Here is a 23,270-nt window from a genome sequence, read left to right on the forward strand (position 1 = left end):
ACACACATACATTGTCTACGGTTGTGCCATCTCTGGAAGAAGGAAAGAAAAGAAATGAAACGATAGTGAAGGCAAGATTGGCTCCGTGTGACGTGTATTACCGAGGCTAAGTCATGCCACATTACCGGTCAGTCTGGTGTGAGACGAGATTGATTTAGCTCTTTGTGTGTGTGTGTGTGTGTGTGTGTGTGTGTGTGCATTTGGGTTGATGTCGGAGGAGATTAGCCTCGTTCCATTCAGCAGTAGACGACGAGGATGAACCATTCGCATTGTTGATATCAGAAGTGTTACTCGATGTGTACGACGACTTGAATCCATTGCGTACGACGACTTTAACCTCTCGAGTACGACGACTTTAACCTCTCGAGTACGACGACTTTAATCCATTGAGTACGACGACTTTAACCTCTCGAGTACGACGACTTTAATCCATTGAGTACGACGACTTTAACCTCTCGAGTACGACGACTTTAACCTCTCGAGTGCGACGACTTTAACCTCTCGAGTACGACGACTTTAATCCATTGAGTACGACGACTATAATCCATTGAGTACGACTACTTTAACCTCGCGAGTACGACGACTTGAATGCATCGAGTACGACGACTTTAACCCCTTAAATACAGGTACTTGATCCCTTGAGTACGACGACGAGACACCTTGAACCCGACTATTTTACCCACCTCGAGTGTATGATGATTCAAGCCCTCGAGTACGATGGTTGGTCATCGTACTGAGGGATAAACCCGTCGTATTGAAGGGATCAAGTCGTCCTACTTGAAAGGCTCGAGTCATACGGTCATTTCCAGTTACGTCTCGGACCAGTTGACTGTTAGTATCCGTCATTGATCAACAACTTCCTCCTACAGACAGACAGAAGGCTTCAGAATCCCCAGCCAGCGTCGTCACATGGATACGATGCCATCCTCAGTTGGAGCATTTTAACAAAATTCGCGCAGACGTAGCTAAACCGAAAGACAGGGGCGTGCACAGCAGTCACAGCAGCAGCAGCAGCAGAAAGATGAAAGAAAAGAACAGAAACGCGTCAAGCAACAGGAGAAGACTCAGCGTCGGGAGCAAGAGGTTGTGGGTCGACTCGTCGGGAGAACCGCTTTTTGTGGCAACCGAAGTGGTGGTATCTTGGCTGTGTGGTGATGTCCACTGGTGCTGTGTAGGCCGTCGTCCACACACACACACACACACACACACACACACACACACACACAGAAAAGAAGAAAAGACAGGGAGATGAACAAAGAGACAGGACGGACAGACAGATAAATCTGGGTTTAAAGGACGAGTGGCTAGTTCACAGGAGAGAGAGAGAGAGAGAGAGAGAGAGAGAGAGAGAGAGAGAGAGAGAGAGAGAGAGAGAGAGAGAGAGCGCAACGTCCTGGGGGTAAGATGTATGTTAGGATCAGGAGGGACATGTAGATGTGGAGATACCAGCAGGTATAAATATGTCAGGTGTGCTGGGTAGTGTTTATTGGCCTAACACTCACGCGGAGCAGTACACTCGGCGAGAAGTATGTGTGTACCTTATGATGATGCGTTGCTGGGCTCTTTGGATGTACGTACGTGAAGTCAGAATACATCGACGTCCGCAGGGCAGGAGGTGTTCGGAGGCGGAGAAACATGCAAGAAGAAAACGGAGGTCTTCATGAGGGGGTTTGAAGATCCTCCTCCTCCTCCTCCTCCTCCTCCTCCTCATCTTTCTCTTGTTCTCCTTCCTCATCCTCGTCTTCATCCTCCTTCTCTCTCGAGGTGTTACAGTGTCCTCAGGTACGCTGACCATCCAGGAGGGAATGTATCCATGACAGGGAGGGTAGGTGGGTCCCTGCATGGAGGGGTTACCCTCTCCCGGCACTGAGCTTCTCCTTGTTCTGGTCTGGCATACCAACCTGTGCTGCCGCTGTGCCCTCACCGGTGAGGTGGTATGTCATTAATATTGGATCTCTGCGGCCACACAACACCCTCGAGGACGGTGGTACGATCCCTGAGCACGACGGTACGGTCCCTGAGCACGACGGTACGGTCCCTGAGCACGACGGTACGAGCCTTGTGCATTAAGTGTACGACCCTTGAGTACAACGGTACGATTCTTGAGCACGACGGTACGATCCCTAAGCACGACGGCACGATCCATGAGTATGAGAGTACGACCCTTGAGCACGACGACTCTTAGGTATGATAGCTTGGCCATTGAGGTAACTCTATGGCTCAAGGGGTTGAACATATCTAAGTTAGCGACGCTGTAGGTATGTCAGAGCATTGAAGTAGAGCAGAGTATGTGGACTTGACGTTGAAATACAGCAAGACATGCTAGCTTGTTGCTTGCTCACTTGCTTTCTGTTTGCTTACTTGCTTGCTTACTTGCTTGCTTGCTTAAAGAACCAGTTACCTTGTCCTGACATCATCCGTTGGTGAAGACCTCTGGTCACCAGCGTGGTTTCCCTACAGTGTGTCATGTTTCAGCACCTGTGTTCTACAGACGTGCACCTATGAGCCCGTCGTCCACCTTGCCATCCTCAGCCTCCGTAAATATGCTCGTTAGAAATAGCTATCACAAACATTTATTTGCCACTTTTTTCTTAAGAGACTTATGACTTACGGACAGTATTATTAAGACTGATACTCATGGTTGATGGTAGATGAATGCGACTGAACTTCTTTTTTTTTTTTTCAAATGGTGTCGTCGAGAGAGGAGTGCAGTGTGCGTCGTTTGTACTGGCGGGTGTAATGGCGTCCTTGGTAGTAAGAATGTTTCCCCGGTCTGGCCTGCTGGGTGTACTGGGCCCCCGAGGGTGGCCTAACCCCATCCCAATACCAATACTTTGTCTATCAGCGCGCCCCGTGCGCTGCCCGACTCGACCCGCTCACCACCCCACCACCAAACACTTCGCCACACACCAGCACGCCACCACAAACCCCGCGAGACAGCGAACATTATAATTGCCGGATTAAACTGGCAAATCGCCATCTTTATATGTATTATTTTTCCCACACTCGCAATTGGTGTAACAGTGTTCTCGCAGTCGTGGATAATTCGGTGTGTTTAGAATTCGCCACACCGAATGGGAACTCGCTCTTGGCAGGGTGGGGGGATGAGGAGAGATGAGCTGGATGCCTCGTGGGCCGACACACACGGCCCGGGCCCGGCATCAAGGATCTTATTGGCTTCGCTCGAACCTTGTTATCTGGGGAAATATCTCGCCAGATGATAGGCATGAGTGAAGGGCGGCTGTGACGGTGGCCTGCGGACAAGGCACGGATGGTAGGGTTTGGATGTGACGTTGGCCTGCGGAGGAATCTTGGATGGTGGGGGTAGATGTGACGGTGGGCTACGGACGTATCTCGGATGGTGGGTTGGATGTGACGTTGGGCTTTGGACCAGCCGGCGAGCCTCATGGCTGATACATGAACTCAGATCCTCACAGTTGTTCAAGGTGTTGGAGGCTTATAAGTCGTCAGTGTACGTCCGCACATGTACGCTCGGTTCTTTGACCCCATATGTATTCATGAGTTGTACTGAAGGCGTGTAATGCATGTGTACTCAGACGTATACCTGTGTACTTCGAGTGACTGCTTGATATCTAGAGGGTGAATGTCAGCATACAAAGGAATACGTTGGAAGGCAAACGACAACAGGCTACTGGATCCTTTCGAGAGTGTTGTGCTGGGAGAAGAGATCAGAAAGTTTCGTGTTGTGTGAATAAAAAAAAAAAAAAGAGGCAGATAACTCAATGAGAAACACATATATCAGTGGAGGAGCTAATAATGTCCGCCGTGAACTCAAAGCGAAGTGCTTGACAAGTCTGTTTTTAAACGTGTCTCTGGTGTTGGTTTCAACTTCTCGTATTGGTGAATCATTCCACACGTTACCAGTCTAGACAAAGTACTTATCCTCATAACAAAATGAATCGCGTTCACGTTTGTATATGTTACCACAAGTGAAATCGTACTAAGATTGAATAGCTACGTAAAGGTTGTCAAAGCCTTATATGATTTTGACAAATACGTGTATCAGATCAGATTTTAACCTGTTTTCAAAGGTAAATAAGTTTAGTTCTTCTAGATGGCCCTGGTACGATACATCGAATTGTTTCGAATAGTGCTTTACCCAAGAGAACTGGCTTGCTTCATACAGGCTGAGTTTTTTAACTAAAAATAAAAAAAAGCACTTAAATCATTCAGGTGTGGCCCGTCCTTTGTTAACGTATCAGGCTACATGTAAAACTAGTGTCACAGGTTTACGATTTTAACTCCCTCGTGTGAACAGAGTTTTAATAGGCAATTAATGAGATTCGACACCCTGCAGAAGACGTGCGCAATTGCCTGTCGTGTGGGGTACTCGTGTGAGATTAAGATGTTCGTAGTTGTCCTCTTGAATCGAGGAACAAGGTGGTAGTGTGTCTCCAGAACGTCCCTCATTTTATATTGCTGGAAACTGCATGACGAAAGAAAGGTATAGCATTGCCGGCACCGCTCACAGAACGTCATCCACCGTGCTTCAGCTGTTTTTGGATGCCCGGGCGCCTGGAAAGCACTATCTCTCATGGTAGGATAGGCTCCTGACGCAGGATTCCTCCAAGTGACCTCAAATACCAACCCTACCTTCGTACTCCTCGTCCGCTTCGTTCTTTAAGGACTGAAAAGAGTTTTTCTGACGTTGATGGCAACAAACCCCCTTCCTTCTTTTAAGAGTCTGTTCTTCCCTCAGCACTACCTTCAAAAGAACGTTCTCTTCTGTAGTGGGAGAAACAGGATTAGTTTGCGGTGCCTCGGAACTCCACAGCGATACACCCGGACGTCGGGGGCTCGCTCCCGGAAACACCGGGCGAGCTGGTTCAGATGAATTCTTGAACCAAGCTCGACCCTGTGAGATCAAGCTTCGATTCGTTCGACGGCCTCAGGTCTCTCCTGGCACACCTGCGACTCGAAGGCCTTGTAAGATTATAGAAGAACTGGTTGGTTGGTTGGTTTGGTTGACTGGTTGTTAAAGCTCATCACAACTGCCAGGGTCATTAAAGGCCGTCATTGAACTATCTTCAACACCTCTTCAGGTTTTGAACACAAGTTCTGAGACCACATACGCCATCACCACGTCGTATATGACCCATGAGAAAGAAATTAAGAGCCAAATTTTTAAGTACATACAAAACACTGTTGACTTTGCCGTCATACTAAAACGTAAAAACCCAAAGAAATAAACATGAATAGCAAAATATCTACTTATCTTACCGTGTGACCTTAAACTACCTTGTGTAACGACCGTCTTGTAGTAACTGCAGACTTTCATCCTTATGAGCGCTGTCGACCTTTGACTTTTGCTCACAAGCCGCTGACTGCGTTCATCAAGTGGGGTGCATTGCTTACGCATTCCCTCAGCTGGAAGCACTTCCAAGCACTACAGTTTAAAGATAAAAAAAAATGTACTTAACAGCTACAGTACATGTAAAAAAAAAAAATGCTTTTTCGTAAGCACACGAAACAGACTGTAACACGTAATGTAAGTAAAGTCGTTTACTTGTGTGTACTTCAGGTGTGTGCTCTCCCAGTGTGGCATCACGTAGGTATTCCAGGCATGTCTCAAGGTGTGTGGAAGTCTGGTTCCCTGGCAGATATACTGGGGAAGGACCAGAGGCGGCAGTCTTAAATTTGGCCAGGTGGATGTAGATGCTGTACCTTATAGGGCTGAGTATTTATATGAGTGTGTGTGTGTGCTGGAGAAGCTTTGAATATAAATTTTGCCGAGAGATATTACCTTTTATATATATTTTTTCCTCATTGAGAATATAAATACGGCAGATATTAAAAGAGTTCTTGATAATCAAAAAAGATCAATTGTCTTTAAGAGTTATAAAACAGAGGAGGAGAAAGCATGTGTTACTGGGGATTATAATTCAAGATGTGGAGATACGAGACAAATTATGGCTGGCCACACCCGTGCCAATTAAAGGTGAAAAATTAAAGAAGCAGCGGAACCAATTTACGCCACGATTCGTAAATCCTCCCCTACCTTAACTTTGCAGCTGCCCAAACCTACCCTTACACCTACCCCTCCTCAATCATGCACCAGTCCCACCCTTCCCATACACCTGCTCCTCCTCACCCTTGCCCTTGCCATGTCCCGCACCCTCACACTCTCCCTGCACCTGCCTTACACCTACCCTGCCACGCTTTATCTGTGGCACACAGGTGACTCGAGTCTGCCTCCCTCATCATGTTCCCACACACTGGTGGGTGTCTGGTATGACCAGTTTCCTACTATGGTCTGTTGAACCTACCACGGCGACAGATGTCCCTGTTTGGTACCACAGTGACAGATGTCCCTGTTTGGTACCACAGTGACAGGTGCCCCTGTTTGGTACCACAGTGACAGGTGCTCTGAGTTGGTGCTTGATCAACAGGTGCCCTAGTTGATACCACAGCGATAGGTTCCTGTGTTTGGTACCAGAGCGAGAGGTGCCCCTGTTTGGTACCACATCGAAAGATGTCCTTGGTTGGCACCACAGTTTCAGGCGAGTTATTTTACGTCCGATGTTCCAATTTGTGTTTTGGTAATGTTGTTTATGTTTCTTCGTTTTACTGTCCCAATGTGTGATAGCATCGTTTTTATATCCTATGATAATATCTTGGGGGGGAAACTGTTTTCGTTCTGCAGTTACTCAGGTAACATATATGCACCATTCGATATCCTGTTTCTGACACATGGAAGTAAAATCTGTCCTCCCTGTCCAAACCTAAGTTACTTTAGGAGCTTTTTCCTTATGTATATCCTCGTTATAACTGGCTCCCTGAACTAGAGGAAAGGATTTTAAGAATTTTAATCTTCTTAAACCCTACACATTGGTTGCTGATTCTACCCCTCCTTAAAACCCTTATATCTCAGGGGGGTTCAATGCCTTGTTGTTAGAACGAGATCCACCAGTGATGTTCTTATATCTCAGGGGATTCAGTGCCTTGTTGGTGTTAGAACGAGATCCACCAGTGATGTTCTTATATCTCAGGGGATTCAGTGCCTTGTTGGTGTTAGAACGAGATCCACCAGTGATGTTCTTATATCTCAGGGGGTTCAATGCCTTGTTGTTGTTAGAACGAGATCCACCAGTGATGTTCTTATATCTCAGGGGGGTTCAATGCCTTGTTGGTGTTAGAACGAGATCCACCAGTGATGTTCTTATATCTCAGGGGATTCAGTGCCTTGTTGGTGTTAGAACGAGATCCACCAGTGATGTTCTTATATCTTAGGGGATTCAATGCCTTGTTGGTGTTAGAACGAGATCCACCAGTGATGTTCTTATATCTCAGGGGGGTTCAATGCCTTGTTGGTGTTAGAACGAGATCCACCAGTGATGTTGTTAAGCTTCATAATCAAGTGGATTGTCCTGGCTAGAAAGCTCCTGTTAGAGGTCCTCATTTGGTTGCGTTGGGTCATCTTATTTATGGGTCAGAATGTATGTATATGTAATGCTGCCAATATTTAAGTATTTATAGGCCGGGATATTCATAATGTCGCTTATGTTTGAGTAGTTGTATGCCAGCATCTTGGATATTCAACTGATGTTATGTAGGCTAAGACATTCATAATGATGTCAGCATTTGAGCATTTATAGTCCAGGATTTTTTTTTTTATTATTATTCTGCTGAAATGTACGTATTTGTGGGATAACACACACGCTCGTGATGCCATTGCTATTTACCACATTTGTAGACCAGCGCATTTGTAATGCCTCCGATGTTGATGAATTGTGGCGCAAGCAGTTGAGAGGATGGCAGTGGGTCCTCTGTCTCGCTCAGCTGCTGGCTGGTCCAGACCTTTACGTTGTGATCATTGTCTCGTGATCTGCCTTAGGTAGTGGACTCGTGGGGGTTGGAGGAGGGCGTGCTGGGTAGGTAAGTACGAGATGTGTGTGTGTGTGTGTGTGTGTGTGTGTGTGTGGGTATTCGTTAGCTCTAAGTCTGGCATTTTGTCCCTGTCTTATGGCAGTCTGTTCTCTGGGTTTATGGGTCTTATTCTGTAACTCTGATGTGCTGTTGCCTGTGGCATGTGTTGTGTGTGTGTGTGTGTGTGTGTGTGTGTGTGTGTGTGTGTGTGTGTGTGTGTGTTGGGTACACTATGTGGTGGGAGGGGGAGTAGGAGGGAGAGATAGCATGTGGTAGTGTTGGAGGAGCGAAGAAGGATGTAGGCACCTGATGTGTGGTAGGAATGCTGTACTGTGAGAGGAGGAGGAGGAGGAGGAGGTGTGAGGTGGTCAGGTAAAGGGGGAGGAAAGAGAGACACGGGGCAAGGGAGAAGTGGTGGGTACACACACGTGGTAGGAGGAGCCGACGGGGGAGCGAAGGTCCATCGTGTGATAAGGAATAGGGAAGTTATGTGTGATGATTAAGCTGGTTGGTGTAACTCATGACCTCCTTTGCACTCTCTCTCTCTCTCTCTCTCTCTCTCTCTCTCTCTCTCTCTCTCTCTCTCTCTCTCTCTCTCTCTCTCTCTCTCTCTCTTGCATAAATCCGAAGGCTCATCTCATGCGCTTCATTAAATGTTACTTCAGCCTGAGAGACGAGTCACGCCCCTTACCGACCGCGCCCACCTTGTTCTTGAAGGAACCTTCCTTCCTTTCTTTCGCCTCCTCCTCCTCCTCCTCCTCCTCCGCCTCCTCCTCCGCCTCACAGACGGGGCCACTGTGCCCTGTTTTTACACCTGGTGCCTCTGATGAGATCGTCGGGGGGTCGGTGCTAAATTCAGGTAAGCACTATAGAGTATCAGCCGCCTAGAGTGAGTTGCTCTGTCCTTTTTTTTTCTTCTTTATGAGATTACTTGAAGAAGATGGGATTGGGGGGTAACGGGGGAGGGAGAAGGGATCAGGTTGTTTAATCAGACGCCTTCGTTAAGCACCCCATTTTTTTTTGCGTATGTGTTTTTCTATCCATTGTTTGTGTGTAAATACCTGGTTGTACAGTACGGGGAAAGAGGTTTTGTACTCATGGGCCCCCATCTCTTGAAGTTACTCTGTTATCATACAGTTTTTAAAACCTCTCTGTGTGTGCCGCTATCATTCGCAGTTCTGTCATTTAGTGTAATACCATTAAAGTACTCCTTTGTGCCTTTTTCTAACGTGTTCCTTACTTTCATGTCATGTCCTCTGGATGTTTTCTCCTTTTGCATCTGTCAGAGAACCATTCGCCATCGACGTTATCAGACTAGCTTAAAAAAAAAAAGTGATCAAATCACCATTAACTGGCCAGGTGCACTGGGGGACGTTTTTCACATTAGGGAACAATGATGAACCAAATCATTGCCTTAACCATTTCAGCCCTCGCTATAGCCCGCCAGACTTGCTGTAGAATTACCGCACCGGGACTAGTATTGTGTTTACTAGATCACCCGAACGACTTCCTTATTAGCAAAACTGAAGAACGTTAGCCACAAGTGCGCCTGTGTGGTGCATGGACTCATTTGGCTCTGAGAGTAATGGCGTTCAAGCTAGTTTGGTGAAGACTTGAGGACTTTTTCCCTAGTGTTTTATGATCGCCGGGTAGGTGGGTGGTTTGATCTTCTTCTCTCAGGTTATCCCAGGTGTTCCAGCGGGGAAGGCTAGGACGCTCAGGGCGAGTGGTCTGTCCCTCGAGATGGCGAACTACTTGGCCTCTCGAGCCCTTTCAAGTACGACCCTCGAACTCAACCCTCGGGTGTGATGGCCTCACCCTCAAGACTCAGGTCAAAGGCCTGGCCATCGTGCCCAGGGGTGCTCACCGTGTCGTATTCCTTTGTACTGACGTCTCTGAGTACCGTGTTAGCAAGCTCAACCTGGGCTAAGATGAAGAAGGTGCACATGTGTACCTGCTGTGCACACACACACACACACACACACACACACACACACACACGCGCGCGCGCGGTACTAAGACCCCTGACCTGGAGTGCAGGACGGGTCAGGTATTATGTAAAGAAGGTGACGATGGGACCCACCTGGAATAGGTTATTCCAGGTAGACCAGACTATGGTAGTGTTGTCTCAGATCAGGTAACAGCAGTGGTTGATTTATATATTGGAAAGGATCACAATTTAGCGCGTGATCAAGTATATTCCTATGAGTCCACGGGGAAAATGAAACACGATAAGTTTCCAAGAGCACTTTCGCGTAATAATCACATCATCAGGGGAGACACAAGAGAGAAATGTAACAGTCAGTTGATATACAACGAAGAGACGTAGCTAGGACGCCATTTGGTAAACATGCGATCGTCCAAGGCAGACAACGAGCGTATCATAAACTTACTATGTGTCACGGGTGAAGGTGATGTGCTTCCCAGAAACATAAGGGTATATACCTTATGGAAAATATTTTTGATGTATCTTCATCAGATTTTCTCGCCAAAATTAGTTTCTTGAGTGAAACCATTGGCGACGCTCCACTATACTGCCAGCATTTACCACTACCATTATGATGGTATATCTCGAGATATACTTGTTTTCTTTTATGTTATATCGTTTTTTTTTTTTTTTTTCAAAGAAAATGTAATATCTTCCAAATTCAATATCTCACATTCATGGATTTAAAGATTAAAACGAGAACTCATCATGATAACCAGAGTTCAGCATAAGGAAAATGTAGAGTGTCATAGTGTTTATATTGCTCCTCCAGCCCGGGAAAGAAAACGTAAAAGATGCAGATGTCTCCCCCCCTCAGGCATTTTTTTTTTTCTGCCAGCGTCGTCGTCGTCGTCTGTCAGATTTTACGAGATCCTGCAGAATTATTTGCCGGTCGCGTTCTGGGTCACGTAGGGAACACGACTCAACGACTCCTTCCTGTGGACGTGTTGCCCCTCGCGTCTTCGTTGTGTGCATCAGTCGCCTGTGCTTGATTTATGGCCTCCTGGGGGGTCGGCTGTGTTGGGTTTCCCTGCTCACGGCGGTGCGTCTGGAGTCTGCTGGAGCTCTTGTTTCTCGTTGGCTCACACACACACACACACACACACACACACACACACACACACACACGTTCCCAAATCCCGCCTCCTGACGGAGTGGGTGGGGAACGTCTGGCCTTGACCTTGTAGCGTTCGTCCTCGCGTCAGGGATGATGACGTCTTGGAGCAAGGTCTGGGGGCCGTTGGTTATGGAGTCGGTCTTGTACACACACACACACACACACACACACACAGACACGCTGTGGGATACGAGGGCCCCTCCAGGCACCCAGAGAGATTTTCCCCTCCCACCTTCATTACCGTGTTGGTTGTCGTGTCCAGCTTCTTGTGTATCACATTGACCAACGCTGTCAAGACGTGATGACATTCTCTCTCTCTCTCTCTCTCTCTCTCTCTCTCTCTCTCTCTCTCTATCCCCCGGCAGATGGGGGCTTCACTCCGGGGGAAATTGGGCGGAATGATAATGTTGCTAAGAGGTAAAGTGCACACCTGTCACAGGCACCTGAAGACGGGCTCAGGTGTCGCCTGGGGCACCAGAAGCAGCAGCAGCAGCAGCAACGAAGAAGGGATCTCTGGCCTCGGAATCTGCTGTGAGATGCGGGCGCGAAGCGGAGCAAGAAGTGGACCGTGAAAGAAATCGCGGGAGAATGAAGTGGCACAAGAAAATCGTCCCGAGGTTGGGGGAAAAACTTGAGCATTAACCTGTCAAAGGCGAGTCAGTAATGAGTCTATTGTGTGGAACACTTCGAGATGAGCTTGCTTGCCAGCCTGCCTGAGCAGGAGGTGGAGGTGGAGTGGTCGCAGGAACACAAAGAGGAGGAAGACGGGGCATACACGGATGGGTAGGTACGAGCCTTGAGCACGACGATACGACCCTTGAGCACGATCGATGCGACCCATGTATGATGACATGGCCCTTGATCAGATCCTTAAGGGTCAGGTCAGAGCGCCAAGGGACGTATACCGTCGTGCTCAAGGGTTCATGTCGAGCCTAGAAGGACGGGAAGGGAGGGAGGGAGTGACGGAGGGAGAGGCCGGCTTGTGTGGTGACGGGAGACACGTGTTGAGAACTCTCCTGCTTCATGTTGCAACCTTTCTCTTGTAAGAGACGTCGCTTGCAGTGTCTGCCTCCCTCACCTCCTGCCTCCCTCGTACGTGCCGACACGCCTTCTCCGACCTTCTGTCCCTTGCTGTTTTTACTTTTTTTTTTTTCGATATTTGCAGACCATCCTTCCTCCACACTGACTGTGGCTCTTCTGCCGTGTCTCTCTACCTGCTGTCTCTCCCTTTTCCGTTCCGCCCCCCCGCCCTCTCTCTCTCTCTCTCTCTCTCTGCCCTTCTGTTTCACCACCACCGCGTTTACCACCTCCATCAGTACTTGCTGCCTGTTCCTTCCCTGCTGCATCAGCTTAACTTAGTGCCTCCTCATGCCGGTATACCTCAGCTTGACTTGTTGCCTCTCCCTGTCCTGGTACCTCTATATCGCTGTTTCTCCCTCACGTGTCTCCCCTCACCTCCCTGCTGCTGCTGCTGGCCTGGGAGTAGACAGGAACTCCAGACCACCGTGGCCTCAGTGGACAAAAGTGTCGCAGGTAAGCGACCAGAACAGACCACTGGTCCCTCCATGAGCCAGAGGGATCTCCTCCTCCTGGCCTGTCTCGCCATGAGCCACGAGACCTCCCCTTCTCTCGCCAGCCCCGCCGTGAGCCAGAGGGATCCTTTCTTTGTCACCCGTTGATATGCGACAGGTATTTAGGAGTGTCCTCCTGCGTGTACCACGGCTGTAACCCGAGACACTGACAAATGTTCATGTTTTCGCTGCCATAACTGATGGTCCTGTTTACAAGTCAGGTCGAGCAGTGGCAAAAAGAGGAAGAGTTTTAGTTGAGTGTAACAGCGTTGGGTCCTGGACAAGAGGTTCATCACTAGCACAGGGAGTGAGGACGAGGGTTCGCATACCAGCCAAAGCTCCTCGTAAATAGTCTTCATGTGATGATAGATAGGAAGGTTTATCTGTAATTTCTCGCGGTTCCTTCCATCGGAAATTACGAGAGCGAGTTATGGGAACATGATGTCTTCATGGGCTATAAATTTGGTTGGTTTTCTAGCCGGTCGTTTGATAGACCAGGTTGTTGGTGTTCGTCGTCCGCTAGCCAAAGTTTTTGGCAGCATCCCGTTACGTTGTAGACTAGGGTTGTGGATTTCCAGTTTGAAATCATCTGCGAGTTTGTCGCTATGTACACTTGGCGGTAAGATGTTGAGGTAGTGGCATGTTCTCTTTCGCTGGGTTGTCGATCCGTTTAGCAAGACGATACAACCCTTGAACGCAGCGATACGAACCTTCAGCTCGACGTTGCGACTCTTGAGCTCGACTGACCCTTGAGCACGACTTTGCGACCCTTGAGCACGACTTTGCGACCCTTGAGTACGACGTTGCGACCCTTGAGTACGACGTTGCGACCCTTGAGTACGACGTTGCGACCTTTGAGCACGACTTTGCGACCCTTGAGTACGACGTTGCGACCCTTGAGTACGACGTTGCGACCCTTGAGCTCGACGCTGACCCTTGAGCACGACGTTGCGACCCTTGAGTACGACGTTGCGACCCTTGAGCACGACGTTGCGTCCTTTGGGCGGCATGATGGCCCGGCCTCTGACTTGATCCCAGAGGGTCGGACCATCACAGCCAGAGGTCGTACCGTCTTGCTCAGTGGTCGTGCCGTCGTGTTCAAGGGTAGCACCGTCGCGCTCTGGGGTCGCACCGTCGTGTTCAAGGATCATATCGTTGTGCTCAAGGTGATAGAATGTTGACATTATTTTTTATCCACCGAATATTTTTTGGCGTCTCTGCTGTGCTGTAATTATTAGAAAGTGTTCAACCTTGCCATTAACAAATATTCTCTGATACATACTATTCAAATTTGCTATGACTTGATTTTACAAGAAGACAACCACCGAGTAGTATTCGTATACACATTAGAATATCGGCCGAGAAACTGTGCGGAGAAGTAGGCATAGTATTCATATTGGAAAGTTGTATGTTTTCTACGATGGACCAAATGCTTTTTCCCATTGCCAGGTGGAGCTCCATATATACAGTAATGTCCAATGTTGGAGCTCCGATTACAGTATTGTCCCAAGTAGAGTTTTATATACAGTATTGTCCCAAGTGGAGCTCCATATATAGTATTATCCCAAGTGGAGCTCCTTATATAGTATTTCTTTTTTTTTAAGTTTCCAGAGCACAGGACGTGAAGAGGAGAACCAGTCTTGATGGCATGTCTGTACCTCTGAATATATGTACCTGTGTATGTAAATACTGTGGAGAGAGTGATATACAGCTGCATCTTCTATGGCCTTCAGTAGAACTAAGAGGGATACAGGTAGGGTTCATGTGATCGACCTTTCGGTGTTAGAAAGAGCGTGGTGAGGAAGACCTAATGGTCCGTTGCTGTTTGTCTGCCTTGGTTATACCTGCTACGCTGATGCCTCATGACTCACGCAGATGGTCTGTCTTCCGCAGGTAACCCGACACTCACCGCCGCCGCTATGTATCGTCCCCAGCGGAGTCCTGCTGGGCATACGGCCGCCACCACCCCCTTCATCCTCCTCCTCCTGCAGCTACTCCTGCTGGCTACCTCTATCGAAGGTACGTGTCCTCTATGTTCTTCCTCAGGTTCGTGTGGCTACTCCCAGCTGCTGGGTGTATGACAGGGAGAAGCGGACTTAACCTTGCCTGTTAACAGCGTGATGGATCTCTCAGATACCCGTGAACCGGTCATCAGGAGCAGGTTGGACCGACTGACTCAGTTATTGTGCTTAATGAATCCCCCTGCCCACTATACCAGCGTTTATCTACATTCACCGTAGGAACTACATCTACATGTGTACCTGTGTTAGGTCTCTGAAGTGTCGGATAACGCGTATTACGAATCGTCTGAGGATGTGTATTGGTAGAGAACACGAGCAGAAACTCAATCCGTCACAGTATCTCCCATTGTCCCTGGAGATTCCTTATCTGTGCATTCCTATCCCTGCACAGCTTCGAGGAGAGACCCTCCTGGCAGGAAACACGATCAGGTAGAAGCGCCGTCGCCTGATCAAGGTGTGATATATGCCATAAGGAGAAAGTGGAAGCGAACGTTACCATCATTCCGAGTAATTGTTGACAGATCTACCTCTTTCCCCTGTCACCTGCGGCGTTCCTCAGGGTTCTGGCTTGTCTCCTTCCCATTTCTTCCTTTCTAAGAATAGCCCTTCTCTCTGACGTATGTCTCATAGTTTATTTTTTTTTTGTATGTAGTGGCGAGGGAAGATGTTAAACTCTTGCTTTAAGTTCTTCGTACTTTACGTGGCTGTTCTTGAAATAAGAATCTGGGCATTCCGTCTCAGTAGTCATTTCTCAGGGGATTTAGGTTTACTGGTGAAGAGCCGTGTGAACCTGGATCGTGCGATGTGAGTGCCTTGTGTTCCTGAACATTGGTGATATAGCGAATAATGTGCGTACGTTGTATTCCTAATACAGTAGTGATATAGCGAATGATGTGAGTACGTTGTATTCCTAATACAGTATTGATGTGATGTAGCGAATAATGTGAGTACGTTGTATTCCTAATACAGTAGTGATATAGCGAATAATGTGAGTACGTTGTATTCCTAATACAGTAGTGATATAGCGAATGATGTGAGTACGTTGTATTCCTAATACAGTAGTGATATAGCGAATAATGTGAGTACGTTATATTCCTAATACAGTAGTGATATAGCGAATAATGTGAGTACGTTGTATTCCTAATACAGTAGTGATGTAGCGAATAATGTGAGTACGTTGTATTCCTAATACAGTAGTGATGTAGCGAATAATGTGAGTACGTTGTATTCCTAATACAGTAGTGATATAGCGAATAATGTGAGTACGTTATATTCCTAATACAGTAGTGATATAGCGAATAATGTGAGTACGTTGTATTCCTAATACAGTAGTGATATAGCGAATAATGTGAGTACGTTGTATTCCTAATACAGTAGTGATGTAGCGAATAATGTGAGTACGTTGTATTCCTAATACAGTAGTGATATAGCGAATAATGTGAGTACTTTTTATTCCTAATACAGTAGTGATATAGCGAATAATGTGAGTACGTTGTATTCCTAATACAGTAGTGATATAGCGAATAATGTGAGTACGTTGTATTCCTAATACAGTAGTGATGTAGCGAATAATGTGAGTACGTTGTATTCCTAATACAGTAGTGATATAGCGAATAATGTGAGTACGTTATATTCCTAATACAGTAGTGATGTAACGAATCAGTTTTCTCTCGCTGATCGTAAACAATATGTTTAATGCATTCACCTTCCTCGCTGGTTATGGTAATGCTTAATTTTAGGCGTGTTCATCAAGACGAATATGTTGTTGTTAGATGATACGCCAGACGTTATCCTGGCGCGGGCCTTTAAGCCTTCAGAAGGCAGCCCGTCCGCCCACTTCCCAGAGACGAATGCGGAGGCCCCTCAGCAGCCACAGTGTTTCCTTCATTGTACCCCCTGTCACATACGGTAAATTGAGCTCTTGAAAGGGAAGTTATATGTTTAAGTACATCGTGCCGCTATCAGCGACCAGTATGTTATGTCGGCCATGTTCATCCTGTGAGGCGTCAGCGCAAAAAAGGAATACAAGAGGTCACAAAAGATGTCCCTGTCGGACGCCAGTGACCAGATGATTCTAACGATAGACATTGCAGGGGTAAGTCCTTTCGTTAGCCTACAGTCTTTTCATAAAGTAGATGACTTGTGTATTTCATGCCAAAAAAAAAAAAAAAGATGGATGCAGTTTCCAGATTGGTTCGAGGAATTTAATTTCCCAGAGAGGATTTGCATTTCCAAGACTCTCAGTCAAGGTTTCTGAGTTTTTTGCTCGTTTAGTAAAAAATTTTGACCGCCAATCATTCTTTGGTTCAGACACAAGAAGAGTTGTTTAATCTAGTGACTCTGCCTGAAAGATTTTTTGTGATGTAGGAGCTAGTGTAACCTACATACAGTACTTTGCATCATCAGTCTGATGACAGAGGCCACAAGAATGAGTTTGATAATTCCATCTATGGGAGCCACAGAGACTACTCATTGCTGAAGGGGAAGTAAAGAGGTAATTCCATCCATGGGAGCCACAGAGACCACTCACTGCTGAAGGGGAAGTAAAGAGGTAATTCCATCCATGGGAGCCACAGAGACCACTCAATGCTGAAGGGGAGTAAAGAGGTGTCGTAAGTCGTCAGTCGAGAATGCAGGACACAAGAAGTAGCCCCCTGATAACACTGACCACCATCGTTAAGTCCTTGAGCACGACGATTCGACCCCTAAGGTTTATTATATTAACGTCGAGACCTCTGATGACCTGAATTTTGGGGGGGTTTTGTCCCTACCAAGAACTGGCGTCGTCAGGACGCGCACTGATTTTGTCTTTCGTGTATCGACGGAATTCCTGTGATCCCCTGAGACCGACAAGTGCTCAGGAGCGGGAATGTGATGAATCACTTAAGTGCATGACGAATTGTTTATCATGGTGGTGTCGCGGCACAAGGGAAAATTAGGGGCTGAAACGCATTCCAGGTGAATGGCTCCCTGGCTGGTATGTCGCTGTGGAGGTGCAGGGGGGGGTAAACCCTGCGTCAGGAGGATCTTGCCCTCAGCTGTTGTGCAGGAGGTATATTAAGAATACACATCATACTCTTAATGATGTATAAAACATTTTTCTTTTCATGTTGCTCAGTTCTGCTCAATTATTTTTTTCTAATGATGTGTCATTTTGGGAGAGACTCAATGTGACGATTGTTGCTTGTGGTCATTGTTGTTAAGGTTGCGGCATTTAATTGCCTTCGTTGGTCTGCTGCTCCTCACTCCTCTCGAGTGCTGCGTGGGATGATTGAGGCCTAGCATGACTACTTGCTGCTCGATGCTGGTGTTATCTGACTTGAGTGTTCCGCAAGATGGCAACTACTTCTTGTGACTTCCCCTTTACTGTGTCAGTGTTTCCACACTGTTTCCTCGTGTGACTGCTGCCTGGTGTGGCTGCTCCTGGGTGTTGCTTTGTGCCAGTAGATTCCAGGTTGTTCGTCTCACGGAGGTGTAGAATGTCGACTGTCTCAGCGGACATTGTCAACCCAACTCTGCCACTGAGATCAGATAACCCCTCACGCTCCCTCCTCCCCAACTGTGTGTGTGTGTGTGTGTGTAGTCACAAACACTGTGCCCCAGTGTAATCAGTTATTTTATCCCCGCCACTATAATCCTGACCAGTAAGAGAGAAGCCCCGAGGAAAATAGCGCGGATGGCTGGTGTTTCCACCTGTGCGGCGACTATTATAGCACAGACCAGAGTGGCCCAGGTTCGTATAGCTTGAGCTGGGTACATCTGATCACTGTAGCCTCGACTGGTGTATGTATAGCCGCGACATATGCAAGGCCAAGCTGTACAGCCCCGGAGCCTACCTAGGCCATGAAGAGGGGGGTCACTAAACTGGCCCCGACCACAATTAACTGTCGGCCATTTTCACTCGAGGTTCCCAGGCGACATTAATGGCCTTTATTGCCAGTAAGCACGACACTTGATGGCCAGGGGGGTGGCAGTATGCCGGCGTGCAGGCAAAAAGAGATAAGAACCGAGCATCAGCAAGCACAGGAATAGCTGAAGCATTCTGAGGAACAGAACGCGAGAAGGATTGGGAATGAAAAGAAGTGGAAAATACTTTTGATTATGGTTATGTGTGGTTATGTGTGACAATAAGGAGCATTGAGAGGGGTGATCAGAGTAGGAGACTTAGAGTTGATTAAATGGAAAGGCATCGTTGATGATGATCAGGAGGAGGGGACGTCTGTGGATTGAAGTTGCTGGAGAGGTGTCGTCTCAGGCCATGCTATGTACCTCTCGATGGTCGACCGCTGGAACAGTGCCTAGAAATTGTTAATATTCATACAGGCGCCAGTTTTGGATACGAGGGTGGTTCCATAGTGTATTTTTAGATGATATGGTGGTCGGGCGTGTGGGAGGTATCGTCTCTGTTACAGCTGCCTGGCATGTGTTTACGACGGAGGAGGTCATAAAGTGGAAGAGGAAGAAGAAGGAAGGAAGGGCAGGAGAGAGAGAGAGAGTAACAGGGAACTTTCGATTCCTTATGGCTAAGGAGAACGTGCGGACGGTAGATGCCACTTGGTGGTACGTTGTAGCGTATGCAAAATGCCGGATTGACTTGCAGATACGGAGGAGCGGCGGCGCTCCAAGCATACTGATGGTCGACCAGAGCAGCGCCAACACCCGTCCTGCAGCGGTGGGCTGGTGGAGGTACGACCATCATCCCTCATCCTTCAGTGTTTTGCAGGTGTTGTCGCCTCCTCTGCAGGTGGTTGATGCGACGTGGCTTCCATGGTAAGGGGACTGGTCTGCCATGCTGACTGATGCTGCACGCCTCGTCTTTCTCCCTCTCTCTCTCTCTCTTTTTAATGCATGTTGTGTAATCCTGGTGATGTGATACACCTCAAGAGAGAACCCTCCAGTTTCCAGTGCAAGATTTTCTTCGTGCTGGAAAGCCTTCCAGACTTTTATTACCGTGCATCACCGTGTGAAGAATATGATTAAGCCTGGCATCGCCATAGCTCACATTGGCCTCAGACCGACCGCCAGTAATTAAGTGTCGCTTCAGCCCTCTGAGCAGTCTCAGGACACGCCACGCTGACGTATTCCTCCGCGTGATTTCAACAGGAAGCAGCGAGTGATCCACTCTCTCTCTCTCTCTCTCTCTCTCTCTCTCTCTCTCTCTCTCTCTCTCTCTCTCTCTCTCTCTCTCTCTCTCTCTCTCTCTCTCTCTCTCATCGCCTGCCTGCCCGGCACATCATAGGTGTTGCCAAGACTGACTTTCATTGACGTTTCCCCTCTAAATTAGGTTATTATTAGGCTCCTTCTTATCAGAAAATTCCTCAGTACCTCACGTGCACCTCAACGTTGATTGTGTGAGTTCGTCTTATCTACGCAGCGCGTTCTTTTGACCCCACTGCTCCTGTGATCCACCAGGCGATATCCGAGGCAGTGCACTGGCCGGCTCGGGCGTCCACTGCAGCTTGTTAAAATCAGGTACGGTGAGGAGATATTTATTCCTACAATCCCAAGGGACTCAAATCAGAATGGTCGTGTGGGAGACGAACAATTTATTGATCAGTGTCGGACTTGCTCTCATGTGTATATGGTCAGAGAGTAGGAGGAGTTGTTAGTGCTCGACCAGTTAGTGTGTGTGTATGTGTATGTGTATGTGTGTGTGTGTGTGTGTGTGTGTGTGTGTGTGTGTGTTTGTTTGTAACCTCAGCTTTTTCTACATATATCATGAAGCACTCTTTATTTTCATGTATTTTCTTTGTATTTTTAGCCTTTGGGCTGCAGTTATTTGACTAAACTATTGTTATTATTTTTTTTATTATTATTGTTATTATTATTATCATTATTATTATTATTATTATTATTATTATTATTATTATTATTATTATTGAGAGGAAGTTAGAGAAGAGTCATAAATGGACTGGAGACAGAATTATTTAGTTATATAGTTATGAATAGATGGAACAACAGATTTTTGAAGACATGATATATATATATATATATATATCATAGGGTGGATCATAGGGTGGGGGAGGGGGCGAAAATTTTGGGAGCCTTGAAAAATGTGTGGAAGTCGAGAACATTATCTCGGAAAGCAAAAATGGGTATGTTTGAGGGAATAGTGGTTCCAACAATGTTGTATGGTTGCGAGGCGTGGGCTATGGATAGAGATGTGCGCAGGAGGATGGATGTGCTGGAAATGAGATGTTTGAGGACAATGTGTGGTGTGAGGTGGTTTGATCGAGTAAGTAACGTAAGGGTAAGAGAGATGTGTGGAAATAAAATGAGCGTGGTTGAGAGAGCAGAAGAGGGTGTTTTGAAATGGTTTGGGCACATGGAGAGAATGAGTGAGGAGAGATTGACCAAGAGGATATATGTGTCGGAGGTGGAGGGAACGAGGAGAAGAGGGAGACCAAATTGGAGGTGGAAAGATGGAGTGAAAAAGATTTTGTGTGATCGGGGCCTGAACATGCAGGAGGGTGAAAGGAGGGCAAGAAATAGAGTGAATTGGAGTCATGTGGTATACAGGGGTTGACGTGCTGTCAGTGGATTGAAGCAAGGCATGTGAAGCGTCTGGGGTAAACCATGGAAAGCTGTGTAGGTATGTATATTTGCGTGTGTGGACGTGTGTATGTACATGTGTATGGGGGGGGGGGGTTGGGCCATTTCTTTCGTCTGTTTCCTTGCGCTACCTCGCAAACGCGGGAGACAGCGACAAAGTATAAAAAAAAAAAAAAAAAAAAAAAAAAAAAAAATATATATATATATATATATATATATATATATATATATATATATATATATATATATATATATAAATATATATATATATATATATATATATATATATATATATATATATATATATATTTTTTTTTTTTTTTTTTTTTTTTTTTTTCATACTATTTGCCATTTCCCGCGTTAGCGAGGTAGCGTTAAGAACAGAGAACTGGGCCTTAGAGGGAATATCCTCACCTGACCCCCTTCTCTGTTCCTTCTTTTGGAAAATTAAAAAAAAACAAGAAAGGGGAGGATTTCCAGCCACCCGCTCCCTCCCCTTTTAGTCGCCTTCTACGACACGCAGGGAATACGTGGGAAGTATTCTTTCTCCCCTATCCCCAGGGAAGAAGAGAAGAGAGAATTGGGCCAGGTGAGGGTATTCCCTCAAAGGCCCAGTCCTCTGTTCTTAACGCTACCTCGCTAATGCGGGAAATGGCGAATAGTTTGAAAGAAAGAAAGAAAATATATATATATATATATATATATATATATATATATATATATATATATATATATATATATATATATATATATATATATATACTGGTACCACTGGATAATCCGGAAGCTTGTATGATAAAAGATGTGGCGTTAAAGAGATGAGTCTCCGCCGATGGAGGCCTGGAGAACTCCCTCCATCATACGCATTATTCCCAAACTTCACAGGACATAATTCATTCACGACAGCCCCCCCACTTTCCCTCCCCCATCTTCCCTCCTACGATTACTAATCTCCACTCACAACGCCCTCCAGTCTGGACGGCTTCAGACCCACGGCATATCGACATCATCCGTCACCTATGACAGCCTCTTACCTCGTATCCGACAGCTAAATCCCCTCCCGATATTTACATCTTTTGACAGCTTTATCGCCGAAGTCCTTCACCCTGGACGACCTCATACCCGTCGGCCTTCACTTCTCCCACCTTGTCGTTGACAGAGTCCCTCAAAATGGAGAACCTCCCCTGTCCCTGTGGTTTCTACTGCCAACAGTCCTAGGCATCTCTGCCTACCTGATTCCCGATAGCGCCCGCCCCCTCTCACCACACCTTTCCCAGAACCTTCCCACCACCCCGATAACATCATCCGCCAGAGCTTCCCTCCCTGTGATGAAGTCAGCCATCGTTGCAACCACCAGCCTCATCAGTCCCCTGGAGCAGTCACTTCTTCCCTCCTTCTCCCTCGGCAGCTCCCAGCTTCCCACCCATTCACCCTCCTCCAGGTGGTTCCTCAGCGCCAGCATCTGTCCTTCACTACCGACGTTCGTTCTAATCGATCTCTACATCCAGTGCACCGTAAATAGCCACATCCCTCATTCATGACAGCCCCCACGAATTCTGATGCGCTATCTTGTCTCCAACGGTATACATTAGGAATGCAGGATGTTATTGCTATCCAGCATGTAACCTCCTCATAAACCATCGGGTCTTCATTGGGTGGGGGAGGAGCCTTCTGCTCCGCTATCGCGTCTCCATCTCTACAGATTACGGATGCAGGATGCGAAATGCCTCGGACAACCTCGTTATAGACAGTCTGGTTTCGTGTCGTCTGTCCTTCCCACGTACTCCCTGTTAACGAAGCTCTCGTTACATTCCCTGCTGTCTGCAACAACCGTAAGCAGCCTCATCACACACACACACACACACACACACACACACACACACACACACACACACACACACCACTGAGGTTACTGGTTGCCTGCGGTGTTTGTATATCATGTGTGAAGGTGGTGGTTGTGGTGGTGGCGGGGGCATTAGTAGCTCTGTAGCCGGGCACATACTGGGCCCCCATATTCATCTTGGGACCAGAGTTCCGCCGCAGCGATCCATGAGATAGCCAGGTAAGGTGCACATGACGGGGAGTATGGTGGGGGGGCCGGGCAGTGCCAGGGTGCAATTGGTATTAGTGTTGGT

The 23,270-nt window shown here is 47.1% G+C and overlaps 1 protein-coding gene across 4 annotated transcripts in view; it reads left to right on the top strand.

Annotated features, from left to right (window-relative positions):
* The window catches only part of LOC139765490 (interference hedgehog-like), a 150,324-nt gene that overhangs the window by 81,731 nt on the left and 45,323 nt on the right, over positions 1-23,270 (top strand). For 2 of the 4 annotated variants that reach the window (XM_071692921.1, XM_071692922.1), the window contains one exon: positions 14,456-14,581. In XM_071692921.1, the coding sequence (XP_071549022.1) occupies positions 14,482-14,581 (100 nt within the window). In that variant the 5' untranslated portion in view covers positions 14,456-14,481. Of the gene's footprint in view, positions 1-14,171; positions 14,316-14,455; positions 14,582-23,270 lie in introns of those variants that run through there. The other 2 variants (XM_071692923.1, XM_071692920.1) reach the window with 2 other exon arrangements.

This window comes from Panulirus ornatus, chromosome 55, assembly GCF_036320965.1.
Source record: "Panulirus ornatus isolate Po-2019 chromosome 55, ASM3632096v1, whole genome shotgun sequence".
Lineage (NCBI taxonomy): Eukaryota > Metazoa > Arthropoda > Malacostraca > Decapoda > Palinuridae > Panulirus > Panulirus ornatus.